The 24,369-nt window shown below is 44.8% G+C and overlaps 1 protein-coding gene across 2 annotated transcripts in view; it reads right to left on the reverse strand.

Moving 5' to 3' along the window:
- The window catches only part of CEP85L (centrosomal protein 85 like), a 273,930-nt gene that overhangs the window by 126,577 nt on the left and 122,984 nt on the right, over positions 1–24,369 (reverse strand). For both annotated transcript variants that reach the window (XM_068231365.1, XM_068231364.1), the window contains exon 3: positions 3,459–4,219. In XM_068231365.1, the coding sequence (XP_068087466.1) occupies positions 3,459–4,219 (761 nt within the window). The remainder of the gene's footprint in view (positions 1–3,458; positions 4,220–24,369) is intronic.

A 24,369-nucleotide genomic window follows, 5' to 3' on the forward strand; every position in this document is an offset into this window, starting at 1 on the left:
CTAGGGTCGGGGCGGAAAACCGCAGCTAAGAGCGGTAATCCCGACCTCTGCTCAGGGTAGCCACCGGAAGCTGTATGCAGAGCAATGCAGCGGGAGTGTTTCTACATACCTCCCGGGGATCCCAAGGTCGGCCGCCATTCTTCTTCCTCTCCTCCGGGGGCTCTGCTTCCTGCTGGTGAGATCCCTGGCTGCCGTCATGACGACAGTCGGCAATTTCACTTTAGAGTTGCAGCGCCACCCGGAGGATGGAGGCATAACTGCAGCGCTGGAGCCAGGGAGGTGAGTGATTGCAGAACTGCTGCAGATCTCCCTGGCAGCATGAGTTTTTCCAGGTTTTAGGGTCTGAAAGGGTGCAAAAAAATTGCACTGCTTTTAGACCCTAAAATCCCGAAAGAATCAGAACGCCAAGGGGGTTAAACAATACCAGTAGCTTGGCAGTTCTGCTGATCTTTTTAGCTGCAGTAGTGGTTGAATCACACACCTTAAACAAGCATGTAGCTAATCCAGTCTGACTTCAGTCTGAGCATCTGATCTGCATGCTTGTTCAGGGGCTGTGGCTAAAAGTATTAGAGACACAGGATCAGCAGGAGAGTAAGGCAACTAGTATTATTTTAAAAAGAAAAATCCATGTCCTTCTTAGTTTAGGTTCCCTTTAAAGGGAACCTTAACTGAACGGGGGTAAAGAGTTTCACTTTCCTGGGGCTATTACCAGCCCCCTGCAGCAGTCCTGTGCCCTAGGAGCCGCTTTGGAATCCTCCGGTCCCCCGCTGGCACTTAGTTTCGTTTTTGACAACTCACCAGTCGGCCGGCCGCCATGCGTATTATTGGATGCAGACCGCAACGCATCCAAAGTACGCGTTGACACATATCTACGCGTGCGGAATGTGGCAAAGCGTATTTTTGGACGCGTTGCGGTCCGCAACAACGCTAATTGCAGTAGGGAATGCGTCCAATAATATGCATGGCGGCCAGCTGACTGGTGAGTCGTCAAAAACGAAACTTAGTGACAGCGGGGGACCGGAGGATTCCAAAGCTGCTCCGAGGGCACAGGACTGCTGCAGGGGGCTGGTAATAGCCCCAGGTAAGTGAAACTCTTTATCCCCCGTTCAGTTAAGGTTTAAAGAGGAGCTGAGCATGCATTGTCTACCATGCATGTCCAATTCCAGAAATGCACACCGGTGCTGGAGGGATGCAAGGTTTCAATCATAAATTGTATACTTGCCAGGAGAAGTCTTCCTTTAGTCTACTCTCCTCCCCCTCTACTACTCACGGATGTGCATGTGGCTCATCCTCTCCCCAATTATGTGACTGGTGAAATAATGCCAATACGTTTATGTTGTTATACACAATTGGAAGGAAGGTTCTACATCACTGAAACTATTGTCTTAAAGATGAACTTTAACCAAGGATTGAACGTCATTCTAATCAGTAGCTGATACCCCCTTTCCCACAAGCAACCTTTGCCTTTTCTCCAATAGATCATCAGGGGGGATCTGCATGACTGATAATGTGGTGAACACCCTCTCACAGTGTGGGGTCATGACCATGGTCCTGACAGTTTGCTGTCTGTGAACCTTGCTGCATTGTGGGAAATAACGGCTTGTTCCAACTGCCAAGCAAGAGATATCTCCCTTTGTGCATAGAACCCTCAGTAATAAACATTCCTTACAGATCACCTGGCAGAACTAACACTGACTACTGTATATAATCAATAAATTAATATTGTAAACAATAAGCAAGTTAATTCATTATACACGCTACAGTTCCTCTATAACGGTTTGAGAAATTAGAAAAATAAGTAACCTCTTCAACTGTTCTTTGAGTGTGGATCCTACTTTGACCATCATGCTTCTTGTGAACTACAAGTCTCATCACCTCATGCAGACATATGGCTTCTACTGTAAATGAAGGGATGATGGGAATTGTAGTCTGGCATCTATTGTGCTTCCTACCCTGAGAGTTTCCAACAGTCACACTAGACTGACTTGTACACCAGCTGAAACCAGAGAGGAGGAGGGTAATGAGTTCTTCTGACTTTTCTAATCCACACACTTTTTCTAAGTGAGCAACCTGGAAAGGATTAGGGTACATTCATACATCCAATTTTGATTGGACAATTTTACAACATCCATTTAGAATGACAGCTTACCTACACAATCAGTTAACAGTATTCAAAGTCTGTTGGCCTCATACTAAATGGAGGTGGTGAAATTGGGCAATCAAAATCGTATGAGTGTTCCAGAATTTATGGTCATAAAACATTGCTACCGACAGGAGACAAGTGAATTGCCATGGACCCCTGCAGTGTTTAGAGCCAAACTAAAAGGGTTTTTATTTTTTTATTTTTCTAGGAAACAGTGATGTTTCACTTTAACTGAGCCAATCAATTCTAAAATTCCTGTAGTGCCTTTTAGGAAATTTGTTTGATCTACTTAATCTAAGATATCAATATTAAGGAACCAACTTCATTAATATGAAGCTCACATACTTATTTTTTTTAAACATTTTTGCTGCATGTATTAAATTATGACTATTTATAACAATCATAATGATGTGAAGAAAAAGCAAGGCTGTAAAAAAAATAGGGCAAACAAGATCAAGTTTTTAAAGAGGAGCTTTCAGCCATTCTATCTCAGATAAAAACTCACATATATAAGTAGATAAATACTTGCTCTACTTACATAACATATGTATTGCACTGTCCACATTGATTTTAGTGATTTTTCTACAGTAAAAAAAATAAAAAAATAAAATCCTTAGCATTTCCCATATTAACTGTGGCTATTTTGAAGCCAATCCGGATGTCATTTCCTCCCTTACTCCTGATTTGCCCGCCCTTCACTCCTGATTTGCCCGCCCTTTCTCATGCATTGTCTCAGCATGAGAAATATTGGCCAATCAGAGAGAAACAAAACAAAATTGCGGGAGGGGAAAACAGAAGGGAAAGAGGCTTCAACCAATCAGGTTGCATTGGTTATGTCTGTCTGAGGGGAAATAGAGAGGCAGAAAAGCACAACCCAGCATGTCCTGCAAATTCCTTTTTGTGCACCAAATTTTGTGTGCACCAAATAAGAGTCATGTAAACTGGGGATTGATCATTTATCAACAAGAAAAGTAATAGTGATTTTAACTTTTGGATTGCCTGATTCGCATCCTTATTACTTGTTTACCAGATAAAAATAAAGAATTGATTTTTGATTTTATGCCCGACAGTTACACTTTAATGGGAATAAATAAAATGTTCAAAGGTAACCTTGCAATAAAATATATATATATATGCAAAAAAAATAAAATTCATAAAAATACACATAGTTGATTAAAAAAAAAAAAAAAAAAAAAAGCAAGCAAAAGCAATAACTGTGCGTCTCAGTAATGCACTTTTCCCCCAGGATTTGATTTCCCATGCAATTCACAGAACTCGCCACTAGATGACAGCATAGACAAACATAAAAAGATACCTGTGCAAGTTCAGTGTCTTGCCGAAGATGTTCTGTTGGATGCCAGGAAGACAAGCCACATATTTCCTCTGGAGTTTTCCTGTCTTGGGAATTAGCATGAAGCTGATCTGTAAGCCACATCTGTGTCCTTAAAGATGCCTGAAGGGGTGATCCAGCTTGATAACCTAAGTGATTATATTTTGGAACACTGTCAGGGGCCACAAAAGTCTTGCTTTCTGGTAAGGCACTATAGGTCATGTCCAAAGTATGCCTCCGACTTGGAGTAGCAAGCGGAGAGCACTCTATGCTGCTGCAGCTGTCATATTTATATCTGAGGTCTGTACATGACAATTCCTTTTTATCATGGTCTTTATCATCCAGTTTCAGGGCTTCCATGCTATAGTGCAGACAAGATGGCCTGTATCCTCTGGAGTGCTGAGAAAGAGAGCTCTCTTTACCCATACGATCCAAGCTATGCCGTGATCCTGTGGTTTCAACCTTGCCATCTTGTCCAAAAGTATCTGGAGTGCTCAGTTTTGAGAGAGATGACCACTTCTTAATAGGTCTGGAGTCTTTCATGTCAAGAGGGCCAGCAGACAGGCCATATGTTCTGCCCACTGCAGACAATGAACAGTGACTATCCCAGCAAGAAGTGTCCAGCCGCTCCTCTCTGTGTCTTGGCAGTGATGACCTGGCTGAGGAGGGCATCACATGAGCAGTAGGAAGGCTGACCAGCGGCTGTACTGGCTTAAAAGTGGAAGTACCACTGGAGGTCGAATGGTCTGTAGAAACACAAAGATTGCAGAAAATGAACCAAAGCAATATAATCCAAGACAAACGTTTACAATTAATACAGATCTGCATTACATCTTATAGAAATAATCAGAGGCTTTAAGGTGGCCACACACACACACAATACACAAAATGTTATTTTAATTCAATTTGAGCATTCCGACCCAATTTCCGATTGATCCAAGTTTCAATCAGAATCTTCAAGGTATCACACACATTTTTGAGATTGCCACAATTTGGGGATAAGGCCTCTTTCCCGGTAGGACGTTGCGCTTTGATGAAACGTTAAGGTCGCAACGCAAATTACAACGCAGTGCCCCAAAAAAGTCGCAATGCAACTTAATGCCCCGTTACGGTCGCATACAGTAGAGCATACAGGCAATGAAAAGTGTTTCCAAGTCATTACTGAGCATGTGCAAACAGTCCAACGCAGCTAATAATGTGTATAACGCACTGCATGCAGCACTTTCACTTACCGTGCAGCGTTAGTCACCAAAGCAACGTGTGCACTGTGAATGGGGCATTGATTCTTCATTGCAGTGAGTTATTCTGCGTTAAATGTTGTTTTAATGTGTGACTTTAACGTCGCACTGTGAAAGAGACGTAAAAGATCATAAACTTGTTTACAATTGAAAAATTGATTGGTTAGAACAATCAAGAGAGAAAAAGTGAATACTGTAAAGTTTGGTATGTACTCAATTATTACATACAATTTATTTTCTGGTTGGATACAATTGTACAACCCATCACACAATTCTTAATAAAGTTGGTCTGACTCTTCCAACATGTTCCAATCTCAAATATTGGGGGAAAGAGATAAATAAAAATGGAAAATTCGATCGGATTTCTCAATTGAAAACCAACCTTTAGTATATAAACATCAAATTTTGAAAATGGACAATCTCTGTCCAGCTTCAACAGATTTTGAATACTATGAACAGATTGTGTAGGCAAGCTGGCCAATCATAATTGAATATGTGTTTGCAAAGATATTGTCTGTGCAGATGGCTTAGGGTGCAATGTTAACAACAACTATGTGCTATGAAGAAACACTCAGAAGTGATAAAGTCATAAAACAGGCATGGCCCCCAAACCACTACTGGATAAGCTGCCCCACACCTATTCACATCAATTTACTGCAGCATAGCACACAAAAAAGGGCAGTAGCTTGCAAGCCTACCTGGGTATGAAAGAGAACCAAACTGCGTTGTACCACTATCTATGGGTCTGGAGGCAGTGAGTCATGGTGTGTGTTCATCGAACCAATTAAAGATTTTCAGCAAGGTGCCAACTACAAGAGTTTATGAATGCCTTAATTTAAGTTTAAATCAATCATATCTGCCATAAGAATGAGTGCCCATTATGTAACAGCAGATTTCAGGACAGGAATTTGACCCAAAGTCAACAAAGTACACCCCGATGGGAATTTGGAAATGACTATATTATCAGGGCAACTGCATCATCCATGGTATTACTTGGAACCAGTATAATCATTTCAGACCTATGCCCCGACAGTCCACTTAGCCAGCAACCTACCTAATCAAGTGATTTAATATCTCACTAACTGCTGGATACCCAAGTTGACATATTAGATTGATTAGGTGGAGGGGTGATAACAGGCAGTTAATTTAAAGAGAATCTGTACTCTAAAAATCTTACAATAAAAAGCATACCATTCTATTCATTAATGTTCTCCTGGGCCCCTCTGTGCTGTTTCTGCCACTCCCTGCTCCAATCCTGGCTTGTAATTGCCAGTTTTAGGCAGTGTTTACAAACAAGACATGGCTGTTACCAGAATGTGATAGGCTGAGAGGAGCCAAGTCTGTGACTCACACAAAGTCTGCAGGTGCGTGGAGAGGGTGTGTATAGCTTCTATCCTATCACAAGCAGACCAGCACATTCCTGCCTGAGCCCGACAACGCAGTCAGAGGAAAAAAAGATTAGATTATATAACAGAGATAATACAGCCACTGTGCAACTAGAAAAGGCTGCAGTAATCCAGACCACATTAGAACAGGTATAGCAACTTATAGGATAGAAGAAATAAGGCTGAAAATTGCGTTACAGAGTCTCTTTAAATCTCAAAATAAGGTGGCATAAGACCTGTATCAAAGGCAACAGCTTGGCAGCTGGTCAGGTGGTCTATTCCTTTCCTAAGATCTGCCATAAAAAAGTGAGTGTTCATTCTTAAGGGACCCATACACTGGTCGATTTCAGCCATCGATCGATTGATTCTATCGAATATTACACATATGCATTTATATAGTCTTAGCTACATCTGCAGTGCTTTTAGAGAAAACATTGAATAATTAATGTAACTAAATGTTCTCAAAGGAGCTCACAGTATAACATTCCTAACAGTCAGTCTAGTCAGGGGTCCCCAACCTGTGGTCCGCGGCCCACTGCTGGTCCGTGGGACGTTTGCAGTTGGGCCGCGGGACAGTCCTCTTGAACCCAACTCCATACCCCCTCCCCCCAACCCCCCCCCCCCCCCCCCCGCAGCCATTACCTTAGCCGGCAGACGCTTATTTCCCCTCTCATGTCCGGTGTGTACCGTGTATTGATTCACAGCAGCGGCAGAAGCAGGAGGCGGCAGAAGCAGTAGAGAGAGCGGTTCCCCATAGTAACGGCAATACAAATCGCCGCTACAGGAAGCCGCTCTCTCTTCTGCTTTCTGCCTCCTCCTCACAGCAGCCGCGGGGGGGGGGGGGGGGGGGGGGGGGGGGGGGGGGGGGGGGGGGGGGGGTGTGCGCTATACTGGGGGCACCGTATTAGCTATACTGGGGCTATACTGGGCACTATACTAGCTATACTGGGCACTATACTATCTATACTGGGGCTATACTGGGCACTGTACTAGCTATACTGGGCACTGTACTAGCTATACTGGGGCTATACTGGGCACTATACTAGCTATACTGGGGCTATACTGGACACTATACTAGCTATACTGGGGCTATACTGGGCACTATACTAGCTATACTGGGGCTATACTGGGCACTATACTAGCTATACTGGGCACTATACTATCTATACTGGGGCTATACTGGGGCACTGTACTAGCTATACTGGGGCTATACTGGGCACTATACTAGCTATACTGGGGCTATACTGGACACTATACTAGCTATACTGGGGCTATACTGGGCACTATACTAGCTATACTGGGGCTATACTGGGCACTATACTAGCTATACTGGGGCTATACTGGGCACTACACTAGCTATACGGGGGCTATACTAGCTATACTGGGCACTATACTAGCTATACTGGGCACTGTACTAGAATCAGAATCTTTATTATCGCCAAGCACGACTGGGTCGTGCCCGGAATTGGTCTCGGCACGTACAGGGTACTGATACAGGATATAGGTACAGATAACAGGACAAGTCAAGCAGTCAGAAAGTAACAGAACATTATACCAGATGCAGAGAAAGACAATGTAGCATAAGTTATAACACAAAGAAACACTCAAAAGCGCCCAAAAAGAGTCAGCTTGAGCTAGGGCAGTCTACTGGGCACTATACTAGCTATACTGGGGCTATACTAGCTATACTGGGGCACTGTACTGGCTGTACTGGGGCTATACTGGGCACTATACTAGCTATACTGGGGCTATACTGGGCACTGTACTAGCTATACTGGGCACTGTACTAGCTATACTGGGCACTGTACTAGCTATACTGGGCACTATACTATCTATACTGGGCACTATACTATCTATACTGGGCACTATACTATCTATACTGGGCACTATACTATCTATACTGGGCACTATACTAGCTATACTAGGGCTATACTGGGCACTGTACTAGCTATACGGGGGCTATACTAGCTATACTGGGCACTATACTAGCTATACTGGGCAATACTGGGCACTGTACTAGCTATACTGGGCACTATACTAGCTATACTGGGCACTATACTAGCTATACTGGGCACTATACTAGCTATACTGGGGTAACTATACTAGCCATACTGGGGTAACTATACTAGCCATACTGGGGTAACTGATACTAGCCATACTGGGGTAACTATACTAGCCATACTGGGGTAACTATACTAGCCATACTGGGGTAACTATACTAGCCATACTGGGGTAACTATACTAGCCATACTGGGGTAACTATACTAGCCATACTGGGGTAACTATACTAGCCATACTGGGGTAACTATACTAGCCATACTGGGGCAGCTATGCCGCCGCACCCCCCCCCCCCCGCCCCCCCCCCCCCCGTAACCCTGTCAAACACTGGGAAACAGGCACTTATGAGTCAGCCTGAGGAGAACGGGGTCCTTCAGATTTCTGCGTGTGTAACTTTCATGAGCCGCCCTAGGATACTGCAGAAGATCACTGAGATGCACTGCAATGGATGGGCTGCTATTTCTGCGGTGCCTGAGGCTTAGTAAGTTCAGGCCGTATACCTCCCATTGTCTCCCTGTATCCCTAACTTCTGTGAGGCCTTCTCTCCCTCTGTGTGCCCATCTCTGTCCCAATGCCATGTGTGTTTCTCAGTAAGCCAGTCTCTCCGTGTACCTGTCTCCCACGTGGCTGTCTCTGCCCTTTTGTGCCTGTTGGCTGTATGGCTGTCTTTGCCCCTGGGTGCCTGTCCCCCATGTGACTGTTCCTGCCACTGTGTGCCTGTCTCTGCCCCATGCCATGTGGCTGTCTCTTCCCCATAAGCCTGTCTCTCCCTCTGTGTGCCTGTTGGCGGTCTCCTGTATGGTTGTCTCTGCCATATGTACCTGTACTCTGCTCCTGTGTGTGGCCGTCTCTGCTCCTGTGTGTGGCCGTCTCTGCTCCTGTGTGCCTTTCCCCTGTGTGGCTGTACCTGTCCCACGTGCATGTCCCCTGTGTGTCTGTGTATGCCTGTCTCTGCCCGTGTGTGGCTGTGCCTGTCCAGTCTGTGGCTGTTTCTGGTGTCTGTCCCCTGTCTGTCTGTCCCTGTGATTCACAAACTTATCACAGAGTGCCAATATGCCAATTTATACAAAATACAACTCATATGTTAAAAGGTCTAAAAATGAAATGCAGAAACGACCCATATGAGTATTTTGTATAAATTGGCATTCTGTGATAAGTTCATGAATTTTGGGTCTCGGTTTGGGCACTAAGCCTCTAAAAGGTTTGCCATCACTGGTCTAGGGCTAAGTTGTGAGGCTGCCAGTTAACCCAACAGTGCGCTTCTACTAATAAATGTATACCCATCAGAGGGTTTTTGAGGTAGTATTACCCATACAAAGGACTCATACCATAACAATCCTGGCAAAAACTCCCCTAGACAACGTTTAATTTTGTCTCACTATAAGCAGATAATGCAATGTCGACATGAAGCTACGGATGTGGTAATGCTGCAAAAAGGCTCTACAATCAGACAGAAGCATGTGGCCAGCATATGCTTGAAACATTTCCAAATATGCTTTTGTTTCTGATGACAAACAGCAATCACCATGAAGTGCTGAAATTAGCCAGCAGAGGGCTCTACTAGAGTGAGAGAAGCCCCACTGATGCTGTTAGATGTACAATGCATTGTGAAGCTCCAGGCTTCAAAAAATATCATGATATGAGTAGAGCACACCGCGTTAACGTTCAATGGTTACAATTTATTGAAAATTGAAGGTTTTGTGATACCCTACAATTTATTGCATAACATTATAAGCTGCTATGCCTTCAAATAAAATATCTTTTGAGAACGAAATATGATAGATTCCATATTATCGATTATTATCAAACCTGTTGGAAATAGTAGATTTGAACCGACTGACAGGAAATTACATGGTGTGTAGCAGGCATTAGAGAAGTTGTGCATCACCATTACATTTTTTTCCATGAAGTTCAGCTACCTTGCATCTAACCCACAAGAATTGCTGCCATCATGAATATATATTTGTTTAAAAAAAAGAATGAAAAATAGTGCCTTAACTGGGGCTTTAAATAATTAATTGTGCTGCTAACACATGGATGAATTTAGGGTTGGCAGAATGTCAAAATTTTCACTATAGCATGATTTATATCATTAGTAAGCTCTCATTGGCTGCTTAGTCGGTATGATTCATGCACTAAAGAGGTCAGGTCAGACATAACAGACTGATTGATTCAGACAGACTTGAACATAGTGACTGAGATAGCATGCAGAGTTGTCTGAAAAAGCACTGCTGTGACCAGCTCCTAAGGGGGGCTGGGGTAAGGAATCAGGGTCAGACAATTGTAAACAGAAGGCATAGGAACATTTTTGCAGGGCTGTGGAGTCGGTCCAAAAATCCACCGACTCCGACTTCTCAGTTTAGGATTCCACCGACTCCGACTCTGACTCCTCTAATTTGCATATTACAATTTTGTTGATTAAAAGTATGTAACATGAAATTCGTCTCTTAACTGCCAACGCTTAGGAATTTTACAAGACAACTGAAGTGAGAAGGATATGTAGACTACTAGATTTATTCCCTTTAGACTAAAACTAGTCCTTGGTAAGAGTACTTGTAAAAGGTACAAACCGGAACAAAGAACATCTATCAGGCCCTAGGCAATGTAACTGTGGGTACATGTAAGAATGATGTGCAGGTACTCTGCAGGGGAATGAGGAGATTGTAAACAGACAACACTTCTGTGTTCAATGTGCACAGCATTCTCAGTGGATTCCCTGCAGCTCTGTGGGGAGTGCATATGTAGAGTATAGTACTACTGTGTAACAAAGTAAACCTGAGACAGATGAAATTAAAGTTTTATACATACCTGGGGCTTCCTCCAGCCGCCTTCAGGATAATCAGTCCCTCGTTGTCCTCCTCCACCACCTGGATCTTCTGCTATGAGTTTAGGTACTTGAGCCAGTCGGGCGTAGTGCGCATGCACACACTCCGCCGCCAGGAGCATACTACACCTGTGCAGCACTATTGCGCAGGTGCAGAATGTTCCTGGCTGTGGGAGCGGCATGCGGCCGGACAGCGCTGACTGGCTGAAGTACCAGGACTCATAGCAGAAGATCCGGGTGGTGGAGGACAGCGAGGGACTGATTAGCCTGAAGGGGGCTGGAGGAAGCCCCAGGTATGTATAAAACTTTACTTTTCATCCGTCTCAGTTACCCTTTAATTTGTAGTCACCAAACCAAATTTTAACAACATTTCAAATTATTTGATTTCATCAGCAAAGGGAGTGCATACATTTGCATAAATCAGCATCAATGCAGAATTATTTCCATCTCGTTGACCATCTCTATTAGTGACACAGCTACACATCAGGCTTTATTCTTACAGCATAGATGTTATTTAGTATATATAAGAGATTCCTGTGTACACATCATATATACAGTCACAATCAGATTTGTATATCTGACCTTACGGGGACTGCTTTATTGAAGCAGCACAAGTAACTAATTTTGATTGGGTTATTTCTTTTTTGTGGACTAAGCACAGATTACCGTATATATACATTATTTTTAATGACTATTATCTGAGAAATAGAACATTTTATCATATTTTCTATTTTAATTACAGTTACAAATTCATTAGAAGTCGGAGCATTTTTTCCCCGACTCCAGACACCCAAAATTGCCCGACTCTACGACTCCGACTCCACGACTCCGAATCAGACTCCACAGCCCTGCATTTTTGCATAATATGAAAACAGGCTATTGGATTTTGAGTTTAGCCTGGCCATATGAAAAGTAATACAGTCCCATTTCTGTGACTGGGGAGGCACTTTATCTCACTTTGTTCCATTTCATTAATAAACCCCAATTTGCCTAAGACTCGTTTCTTTTTTGAAGATGTATGCACAAAAGTTTCCAGATGAGTCATTCTTGTAACGGTTATCTGCTGTAAGGTATCTGAGCACATTTATTTCCGTGATTTATAAAGGGGGTGGGGAAGATAATCCTAGCAAGAGAAGTGTCAGATAACTCACAGGAGGCTGACAGGATTACATAACCCTAAGCAGCTAATCACTAAATACAGCCCTCCATCCAGTCCAGTAAGCAGGGGGGTTACCACTGTATGTACCAAAACACACATCCTAACAACACAGATAAACATCATGGTATTGTTCTGAATTTGGCATAACATTTTTAACTGTATAAAAGAAAAAAAAAAAAAGTGTCAGAAAATCTAAACCCTTTTTAAAAAACAAAAACAAAAAAAAACTAGTCAGCAGCCTTCAGTCATGGATCATCCATATGGCTAATTCAGTGGATGTTAATTAGGGGTGTATTTGGTAAGCAATTAAGCTATTAGAAAAGGCATCTGCCGCAGTTTCAGTTGTAGCCTGAGGTCAGGGGAGGGAGGCCAAATATAAATCAAACAGGTGTAACGTCAAGACTAATGCAGAGAAACAAACAGTGAGGAATTGCCCCTAGCAACTACTGTATATACAAGTCATAGGAAAACAGTGCAACATTTAATACAAAGTAAAGGGGTGTATGTATACACAAGTGCCTTTCTGCCAACATCTCCCATCATCCTGGTTTCACATTGTCAGTTTTCTAACCAAGATCTCCTGCTTTCAGCTCTCTCTCCCAACTCAGCAACTATCGCACTGACTGCCACTAACCTGTGACCCCGACAGAGTCTCAGCTCAGCCTCAGCTAGTCAACCTGCATTCGCCTGCAGCAAGGTAGCCCCACCATGACCAGAGCACCTACAGCAAGGGAACCACTCCATTACCAGAGAATCAGCAGGAAGGGAACCCCCTCCATTACCAGAGCACCTGCAGCAAGGTAACCGCTCAACTACCAGAGCACCTGCAGCAAAGGAACCCCTCCACTACCAGAGCACCTGCAGCAATGTAACCGCTCAACTACCAGAGCACCTGCAGCAAAGGAACCCCTCCACTACCAGAGCACCTGCAGCAATGTAACCCCTCCACTACCAGAGCACCTGCAGCAATGTAACCCCTCCACTACCAGAGCACCTGCAGCAATGTAACCCCTCCACTACCAGAGCACCTGCAGCAATGCAACCCCTCCATTACAAGAGCACCTGCAGCAATGTAACCCCCTTCATTACCAGACCACCTGCAGCAATGTAACCCCTCCATTACCAGAGTACCTGCTGCAAGGTACCCCCTCCACTACCAGAGCACCTGCAGCAGGGTAACTCCTCCTTTACCAGAGCACCTGCAGCAATGTAACCCCTCCATTACCAGAGCACCTGCAGCAAGGGAATCCCTCCACTACCAGACCACCTGCAGCAGGGTAACCGCTCAACTACCAGAGCACCTGCAGCAATGTAACCCCTCCATTACCAGAGCACCTGCAGCAAGGTAACCCCTCCACTACCAGAGCACCTGCAGCAATGTAACCCCTTCATTACCAGAGCACCTGCAGCAATGTAACCCCTCCATTACCAGAGCACCTGCAGCAATGTAACCCCTCCATTACCAGAGCACCTGCAGCAATGTAACCCCTCCATTACCAGACCACCTGCAGCAATGTAACCCCCTCCATTACCAGAGCACCTGCAGCAAGGGAATCCCTCAACTACCAGACCACCTGCAGCAATGTAACCCCTCCATTACCAGAGTACTTGCTGCAAGGCACCCCCTCCATTACCAGAGCACCTGCAGCAGGGTAACATCTACATTACCAGAGCACCTGCAGCAGGGTAACCCCTCCATTACCAGAGCACCTGCAGCAGGGTAACCCCCTCCATTACAAGAGCACCTGCAGCAATGCAACCCCTCCATTACCAGAGCACCGGCAGCAGGGTAACCCCTCCATTACCAGAGCACCTGCAGCAGGGTAACCCCCTCCATTACAAGAGCACCTGCAGCAGGGTAACCCCTCCATTACCAGAGCACCTGCAGCAGGGTAACCCCCTCCATTACAAGAGCACCTGCAGCAATGCAACCCCTCCATTACCAGAGCACCTGCAGCAGGGTAACCCCCTCCATTACAAGAGCACCTGCAGCAGGGTAACCCCTCCATTACCAGAGCACCTGCAGCAGGGTAACCCCCTCCTTTACAAGAGCACCTGCAGCAATGCAACCCCTCCATTACCAGAGCACCGGCAGCAGGGTAACCCCTCCATTACCAGAGCACCTGCAGCAGGGTAACCCCCTCCATTACAAGAGCACCTGCAGCAGGGTAACCCCTCCATTACCAGAGCACCTGCAGCAGGGTAACCCCCTCCATTACAAGAGCACCTGCAGCAATGCAACCCCTCCATTACCAGAGCACCGGCAGCAGGGTAACCCCTCCATTACCAGAGCACCTGCAGCAGGGTAACCCCCTCCATTACAAGAGCACCTGCAGCAATGCAACCCCTCCATTACAAGAGCACCGGCAGCAGGGTAACCCCTCCATTACCAAAGCACCTGCAGCAGGGTAACCCCTCCATTACCAGAGCACCTGCAGCAGGGTAACCCCTCCATTACCAGAGCACCTTAAACAGGGTAACCCCCTCCATTACAAGAGCACCTGCAGCAAGGTAACTCCTCCATTACCAGAGCACCTGCAGCAGGGCAACCCCCTCCATTACAAGAGCACCTGCAGCAATGCAACCCCTCCATTACCAGAGCACCTGCAGCAGGGTAACCCCCTCCATTACCAGAGCACCTGCAGCAATGTAACCCCTCCATTACAAGAGCACCTGCAGCAATGTAACCCCTCCATTACCAGAGCACCTGCAGCAGGGTAACCCCCTCCATTACCAGAGAACCTGCAGCAATGTAACCCCTCCATTACCAGAGCACCTGCAGCAAGGTAACCCCCTCCATTACCAGAGACCTGCAGCAATGTAACCCCTCCACTACCAGAGCACCTGCAGCAATGTAACCCCTCCATTACCAGAGCACCTGCAGCAGGGTAACCCCCCTCCATTACAAAAGCACCTGCAGCAAGGTAACCACTCCATTACCAGAGCACCTGCAGCAAGAGAACCCCTCCATCACCAGACCACCTGCAGAAATGTAACCCCTCCATTTCCAGAGCACCTGCATTAGGGTAGCCCCTCCATTACCAGAGCACCTGCAGCAGGGTAACCCCCCCTCCATTACAAAAGCACCTGCAGCAAGGTAACCGCTCCATTACCAGAGCACCTGCAGCAAAGGAACCCCTCAACTACCAGACCACCTGCAGCAATGTAACCCCTCCACTACCAGAGCACCTGCAGCAATGAAACTCCTCCATTACCAGAGCACCTGCAGCAAGGGAACCCCCTCCATTACCAGAGCACCTGCAGCAAGGTACCTCTACATTACCAGAGCACCTGCAGCAAGGTAACCCTTCCATTACCAGAGCACCTGCAGCAAGGGAACGCCCTCCATTACCAGAGCACCTGCAGCAAGGGAACCCCCTCCATTACCAGAGCACCTGCAGCAATGTAACCCCTCCATTACCAGAGCACCCGCAGCAAGGGAACCCCCTCCATTACCAGAGCACCTGCAGCAATGTAACCCCTCCATTACCAGAGCACCTGCAGCAAGGGAACCCCCTCCATTACCAGAGCACCTGCAGCAAGGGAACCCCCTCCATTACCAGAGCACCTACAGCAAGATAACCTCTCCATTACCAGAGCACCTGCAGCAAGGTAACCCCTCCATTACCAGAGCACCTGCAGCAAGGTAACCCCTCCATTACCAGAGCACTCCCCATGTCGGTGAGAGTTTCCTCCAGGCACTCCGGTTTCCTCACACGTCGCAAAAACATACATCTTTATATATTTTTAAAATTTCTAAACTTTGGCAATGTTGAAATGTCTTATGTTACTTTCTTTCAATCAACAAGATTGTTGTATGTAAATTAGAGGAGTTGGTGGAATAAACTGAGGAATCGGAGTTGGAGTCAACAATATTGTGTTCAGTAACATCAAATCCAGTTATTAATATCAAAGATATTATTGTGTCACGCACGCTGTTGTCATGTAAGGAGCCAAATTCTATATATAGAATGTCAGTAGGAGGAGAAAAAACAGTTAGTGCTCGCAGCCCATTTACAGAGCTCTCTGCCAGCCTATGTAAAGGCAAATCTGCCCAACAGAAAGAGGCCATCTAATGTAAAAACACAATCAAAGGTTTGCCAAATTACTAAGCAAGCTGGAAATTTAGACTGCTGAAATGCTTTGATCTTCATTCTTTATGGTACATCCATCACAGCAGAGAATGGATTGGGAAGGCCTGATGCTGGGAGCATGCTAAGCAGGAGCAGAAAACCATGCGTTTTCTGCACTGCATGTTTTTACTTTTTTGCTGTGCTTTTCTATGCATTTTGCGTTTGTGTTTTTTAATGCGTTTTTCACTTCCCTTATCAATAAAGTAAAATACAGTAACATTAAAGAAAAAAAAACACATGTAAAGACACATTCCTCTGTGTCTCTGTTGAGATATATTATGTGCATTTTCGACAAATAAGCAGCAAGTTGTGCGTTTTGTCAAACATGCTCTATGTAAACCACACATATTTGCGGTTTTCCATGCAGCCTGTAGACTTTAATCAGCGGCAAAAACGCTATAATTTTCCATAGCACTAGCGATTCCGCCTAGTGCGTTCCTAGCCTGAGAGGTAAAAGGTGAGGGGTCAAAGTAGATCGACAAGGAAAGCCACAATTTGCACATTACTTCAGAAAGAAATATGTCCAACTACCAATTGTTTCAACAAGTGGCCTAAATTCACAAAACTGAGGTGCCTTAAAGAAAACCTGAACTGAACATTAAAAGTCAAAATAAACATACACAAGTCATACATGCCTCCTGTATAGTGTACTCAATCTATTTTTCCTCTCCTGCATCCTGTTTGTCCACTGTGATCAATGGAATTCTCCGTCCTCCATTTTGAAAATGGCTATTACCCCATAACAACTTCCTTGTCAGCACACTGTTAAACTGTAACATCACCCACTTGAGCCATAGGGAAACATGGACACATCAGTTCTCCTCTCAGCTGTAACTGACAGCAACGGATATATTTCAGTTCTGACAAAATGTTGTCAGAACTGGAAGGGATCACTGTAAGAAGAAAATGTGGAGCTTCTGAGAAGAACTGATGGCAAGGTAACTCTGTAATGTCCATTTGAAGTTACCTCATGTGTTTATTTTAAATAACTTTACTCAGTACAGGTTCTCTTTAAGCATAAAGATATACAGTGCTGTCCATAGATATTCATACCCCTGGCAAATTTTGACTTAAAAGTGAACCGTAACTCAAACAAAAAAAGAAAGAATGGAGTTTCACTTACCTGGGGCATCTACCAGCCCCCTGCAGCCATCCTGTACCCTCGCAGTCAGTCACGTCTCCTGTGGTCCCCTGCCGTCAACTAGTTTAGTTTTTGCTGGCCCCATCATGGATGGCAACACGTATAAAGATAGCGTCCTGCACTAGCGGGAACGTGTGCAAAGGTACGCTTGGAGGCCTGTCGACTCAGAGTCTGCAAAAACGAAACTAGCTGATGGCTGGGGACCAGAAGAGACGTGATTGACTGCGAGGGCACAGGATGCCTGCAGGGGGCTGGTAGATGCCCCAGGTAACTGAAACTAATTTTTTTGTTTGAGTTAAGGATCCCTTTAAAGGAGTTAATAGGCATTTATATGGAAAATAAGTGCTACTTTCCCAGGGCTTCGTTCAGCCCCAAGCTCCCAGCATGTCCCTTGCTGCAGCTCCGCCGTCAGCTGTTCCCCGCTGCTGCCTTCAGTGTATGAAGTCTACTGCGCCTGCGCTAGCGGCGCTGTCAATCACTGCCACGTGGTTCGGAGCATACTGCGCAGTATGCTCCGGTCCACGTGGCGATGATTGACAATGCTGCTCGCGCAGGCGCAGTACAGGCCAACCTCCAGGTCGGCCTGACGTCATAGCCGGGGACCAGGAGGCAGCGGTGGCGAACAGCTGACGGTGGAGCTGCAGCGAGGGACATGCTGGGAGCTTGGGGCTGGACGAAGCCCCGGGTAAGTAGCACTTATTTTCCATATAAATGCCTGAAAACTCCTTTAAAGTTACTTTCTATACCATTCCAAATAGTCCAAGCTGTTCTAAAGCATCCTAATTACCCTGATTAATTAAGAACAGCTGTTTTAATCAACTCAACAGGTGAAAAACTGTAGTACTCTGCAGTTAGTTTGTGGACAGTTATGGCTAAGTGCATTGTGGCTGCTCACAAGTCAGGAAAGGGCTACAAGGCAATTTCTAAATGTTTTTGAGTTCCAGTGGCTACAGTGCAAAGTATTATTAAAAAATACAAGATGTTCTGCACTGTGGAAAATCTCAAAGGATGTGGTCAGAAGCCAAAAGTGACACCTGTGCTGGCCAGGAGGCCAGTGAGAGAGGTGAAAAAGAATCCAAGGATCACCACCAAGGCCATCCTGGTGAATCTATACAGATTGAATTTGGACCACTCCAAAATGGCAGCAGTTGTATTTGATTGGTCTAATTTTATTATGCATACAAATTGCAGCAAAATTTGTATCAGGTTGGGAAAAATTGCATTTCATTGATCATCTGATGGATACTAGCACTGCATGTGTGGGTGACTTTAGATGCCACAAACTGTGATGAGAAAATATATTCCATATACAAAAGCTATACAATCCGTTACATAAAACATACTACAGTAGTTTACTCATAGCAGTATGAAGTGAAGCAGTTTCATTGTCTCATACATTATACCTTCATGATCATAGAAAAAATACACATTCCTGTAGCTGCAGTAGAATCTCACCTGTTCCAGGTTAAAAAAGATTGCAATTATATACACATGCTAAACTTTCTATGATCAATAAAATAATTCCTGATCGCCTCGGGTGAAAATCCAGCATCAGTACAGTTGTCTTAAAGAGAACCCGAGGTGTGTTTAAAGAATGTTATCTGCATACAGAGGCTGGATCTGCCTATACAGCCCAGCCTCTGTTGCTATCCCAAACCCCCCAAAGGTCCCCCTGCACTCTGCAATCCCTCATAAATCACAGCCATGCTGTGAGGCTGTGTTTACATCTGTAGTGTCAGTCTCAGCTGCTCCCCCGCCTCCTGCATAGCTCCAGTCCCTGCCCCCCTCCCTTCCCCCCAATCAGCAGGGAGGGAAGGGATGCAGGCGGGGACTAGAGTTCTGCAGGAGGCGGGGAGAGCAGCAGACTGACACTATAGAGATAAACACAGCCAGCTCTGACAAGCTGTTTGTCAGCAGCGCTGGCTGTGATTTATGAGGGATTGCAGAGTGCAGGGGGCCCTTAGGGGGGTTTGGGATAGCAACAGAGGCTGGGCTGTATAGGCAGATCCAGCCTCTGTATGCAGATAATATTCTTCAAACCCACCTCGGGTTCTCTTTAAGGTGCGTACACACGCCGGACCTGAAGGAAACAACGGGTCCGTCGTCACCTCCCGCTGGGCGGGCGCTCCAGCGATAGTCCGGCGTGTGTACAGTCTGTCTGCAGACTGATACGGCTGTATCAGTCTGCAGTGTACGCACCTAAACGTCCTTCCGCTATCTTCAGTTCTGATTAGAATAACTGGAAATGCAAAAGGCTCCTTCTGTTGTGTTATTGTAGCCTCCTGCTTCTTACACATTCCCCATTAAATAAAAGCCTGTGTTTATAAAGTATCAGTAAGAAAAGCAGGTTGTATTTGAGCTTCTGCTTGATGTCTGCATACTGCTCTTCTGATATTGAATTGTTATATGCCAGGTGTGTGTGTGTGTGTGTGTGTGTGTGTGTGTGTGTGTGTGTGTGTGTGTGTGTGTGTGTGTGTGTGTGTGTGTGTGTGTGTGTGTGTGTGCTAGTCACTGGCTTCTGCTGGCAGGAACATGGGCTTTGTCACTTCTGCGATAAGGAGCTGTGATGTGAATTGCTCTATTATGAATTCACAGCTGTGTTCTGCATCATGGCTCAGATTTGCTAATGAAACACAAGGCCTGTTGTGTGTGGAAGACATTGAGACCGCTTCTGTTTGTTATTCACTGTCGTGTCACCAGCGTCACACTGCTTATTGAACCAATCACATGATTGTCTATGGGTCTTGCATTACGAGTGCCTTGGGATTTAGATACAAATAACGCCAGTTAATGATCTCTATATTCTAATAAACAATAATCCTTTTTAAAGTATACATGTCTGTAGATGTGTTTTATAGTGCAATAGATATTTTTTTTTTCCCTGGTAGAGATCAGAATGAACAGTGTGTGTGTGTGTGTGTGTGTGTGTGTGTGTGTGTGTGTGTGTGTGTGTGTGTGTGTGTGTGTGTGTGTGTGTGTGTGTGTGTGTGTGTGTGTGTGTGTGTGTGTGTGTGTGTGTGTGTGTGTGTGTGTGTGTGTGTGTGTGTGTGTGTGTGTGTGTGTGTGTGTGTGTGTGTGTGTGTGTGTGTGTGTGTGTGTGTGTGTGTGTGTGTGTGTGTGTGTGTGTGTACACTGTGTATATTATTCAAGATAAGAATTTGTGCTTCAGTTTTTTTAAAGCCACATTTTCTCAAGTGTTTGTATTTCCTCAGGTGGTGTTTGTTCAATAATTAGGTTAGAGTAACCAGAATGTGTTTATTGCTGTATATAGTCCAGTGCTTTCATGTGGCATGTTAGCTACCCATGATCAAGGGGTGCAGCTTTAGCACAACAGGTCTGATAGCCACATCTGTCAGCTATAAAAATGTCCATGTAGTTTAGTCACTCTTGTGCAGAATCATTCCTCCTATGCTTTCCTTGGCATATTAAACATTCACATAATGACTTTCTTCAATTTAAGAATAAAAAATAAAATCAAATATTTGTGTGGCTGCATTTAGAGTAAAGCCGGACTTGCTAGCACACAAAAGTGTTAGTATAAGTGAAGAAAACTCAGGTCAAACAGCTGTACTGCATTCGAGAGGTCATGGTACAGTGCTGCCTATAATTATTCATACCCCTGGCAAATTTTGGCTGACTTTTATCCAACCAGCAAGTAATTTTTTTTGATGGGAAATGACATAGGTGTCTCCCAAAAAATATGATGTACAATAGCAAAAAGTGTCCACTCTAAAATTTATACCATTCTCAATAATCAATAGAAAAACCTTTATTGGTTATTACAGCAATAAAACACTTACTACACGGGCAGCACGGTGGCGTAGTGGTTAGCTCTCTCGCCTTGCAGCGCTGGGTCCCTGGTTCGAATCCCAGCCAGGGCACTATCTGCAAAGAGTTTGTATGTTCTCTCCGTGTCTGCGTGGGTTTCCTCCGGGCACTCCGGTTTCCTCCCACATTCCAAAACATACAGATGGTTAATTGGCTCCCCCTAAAAATTGGCCCTAGACTACAATACTTACACTACATAATATAGACATATGGCAATGGTAGGGATTAGATTGTGAGCTCCTTTGAGGGACAGTTAGTGACAAGACAATATATATATACACTGTACAGCGCTGCGTAATATGTCGGCGCTATATAAATACTAAATAATAATAATATAATACTATAATTGCAGACCAGCTTTTTGTCTCCACAGGTATTTTTGCCCATTCGCCTTTAGCAACGAGCTCCAAAACTTTAAGGTTGGAGGGTCTTCTTGCCATAACCCTGATCTTTAGCTCTGTCCACATGTTCTCAATTGGATTCAAGTCAGGACTCTGGCTGGGCCACTCAAGAACGTTAATGTTGTTGTCTGCTAGGCCTGAAAGATAAATCGAATTTATATCGAAATCGCGATCAACAAGATCACAATTTCGGAGTAGTCAAAGCGGCAATTATCGTGATCACGTCATTTCCACATGGGGGAAGTTTGAAGAAGTGTGCTTGGCAAAACTCCGGGTTCCTGTATGTCACATGACATACAGGAAGTATTCCGCGCATTAGAAGCTATGTCCAGAACAGCTTGGGGGACAGAGGAGGCACCGAGAGACACAGAGAGAAAGAGTGGGCACAGAGACACAAAGGGGGCAAGAAAAAGACCCAGGGGAGACATAAAGAGGCAAAGGGGGCACAAAGAGAGACAGAGGAGGGAACAACCAGGCAAAGAGGGGGAACAAAGCTTGATTTTGAAGGAAACCGTGAATCGAATCGAAATCGCAATTTCAGACAGAAATCGCTCAATTCAATTTTTTCCTAAAATCGTTCAGGCCTAATACAAACTGCACAAAAATTAAGCGAAGTACACACAAGATAAAAGTCTTTGGAAAATGAAAGATCACAGACAGGGCTGTGGAGTCGGTCCAAAAATCCACCGACTCCGACTCCTCAGTTTAGGATTCCATCGACTCCGACTCCTCTAATTTGCATATTACAATTTTGTTGATTATAAGTATGTAACATGAAATTCGTCTCTTAACTGCCAACGCTTAGGAATTTTACAAGACAACTGAAGTGAGAAGGATATGTAGACTACTATATTTATTCCCTTTAGACTAAAACTAGTCCTTGGTAAGAGTACTTGTAAAAGGTACAAACCGGAACAAAGAACATCTATCAGGCCCAATGTAAGTGTGGGTACATGTAAGAATGATGTGCAGGTACTCTGCAGGGGAATGAGGAGATTGTAAACAGACAACACCTCTGTGTTCAATGTGCACAGCATTCTCAGTGGATTCCCTGCAGCTCTGTGGGGAGTGCATATGTAGAGTATAGTACTACTGTGTAACAAAGTAAACCTGAGACAGATGAAATTAAAGTTTTATACATACCTGGGGCTTCCTCCAGCCGCCTTCAGGATAATCAGTCCCTCGTTGTCCTCCTCCACCACCTGGATCTTCTGCTAGGAGTCCAGGTACTTGAGCCAGTCAGGCGTAGTGCGCATGCACACACTCCGCCGCCAGGAGCATACTACACCTGTGCAGCACTATTGCGCAGGTGCAGAATGTTCCTGGCTGTGGGAGCGGCAAGCGGCCGGACAGCGCTGACTGGCTGAATTACCAGGACTCATAGCAGAAGATCCGGGTGGTGGAGGACAGCGAGGGACTGATTAGCCTGAAGGGGGCTGGAGGAAGCCCCAGGTATGTATAAAACTTTACTTTCATCCGTCTCAGTTACCCTTTAATTTGTAGTCACCAAACCAAATTTTAATAACATATCACATTATTTGATTTCATCAGCAAAGGGAGTGCATACATTTGCATAAATCAGCATCAATGCAGAATTATTTCCATCTCGTTGACCATCTCTATTAGTGACACAGCTACACATCAGGCTTTATTCTTACAGCATAGATGTTATTTAGTATATATAAGAGATTCCTGTGTACACATCATATATACAGTCACAATCAGATATGTATATCTGACCTTAAAAATATGGGGACTGCTTTATTGAAGCAGCACAAGTAACTAATTTTGATTGGTTTATTTTATTTTTGTGGACTAAGCACAGCTATTACTGTATATATAATGTATATATACATTATGTTTAATGACTATTATCTGAGAAATAGAACATTTTATCATATTTTCTATTTTAATTACAGTTACAAATTCATTAGGAGTCGGTGCATTTTTTCCCCGACTCCAGGCACCCAAAATTGCCCGACTCCACGACTCCGACTCCACGACTCCGACTCCACAGCCCTGATCACAGACCAATTTTACCCCCTTCCATGTAGTATGAGAGCCATACTCTACACAGTCTATTCCAGGGGTCACCAAACGTTTTGGGTCGAGGGCCGGGTCAACATACTTCAGACTGCTGGGGGGCCGGAGTATACATAAAATGTTTACTTTGTGGGCCAGACAGTGAAGCATACCCAGGTGACAACCTGAAGTCCAATTGGACAGCAGTGTCATCTGATGTGGAATTTGATTGGAAACCAGCGAATAACTGCTTTCTGGCTTCCATGTGGATGGGTGGTGCCAGCAGTGCTATTCTATATGTGGACCACCAATATTTTTAGGCTGCATTTCCACTTGTGCGGTGCGAATCGCCGCGGTAAAAATTTGCATGCAGATGCGAAATTCGCATGCGGGTCCATGCGAATTTTCATGCGAATTCGCATGGGATGACGATGTATGCGAATGACCATGGCAGTGCTGGTGTGCTTTTCCATTGTTTCTATGCGAATTCGCATGAAAATTCGCATGCCCAAACCTCATGCGAATTTCCTATTAAATACATTGTATGCGATTCGCATAGCGGTATGCGAATTCTGATGGCTCTGCCATGCGATTTTTTTCTGCACAGAAAAACGCAAAGGAATCCTGACAAGTGGAACCAGTTTCATTCACTTATATTACTATGCGAATTTGCATTCGCGATAGTGGAAATGAGCCCTTAACCACTT

The sequence above is a fragment of the Hyperolius riggenbachi genome, chromosome 4, assembly GCF_040937935.1.
Source record: "Hyperolius riggenbachi isolate aHypRig1 chromosome 4, aHypRig1.pri, whole genome shotgun sequence".
NCBI lineage: Eukaryota > Metazoa > Chordata > Amphibia > Anura > Hyperoliidae > Hyperolius > Hyperolius riggenbachi.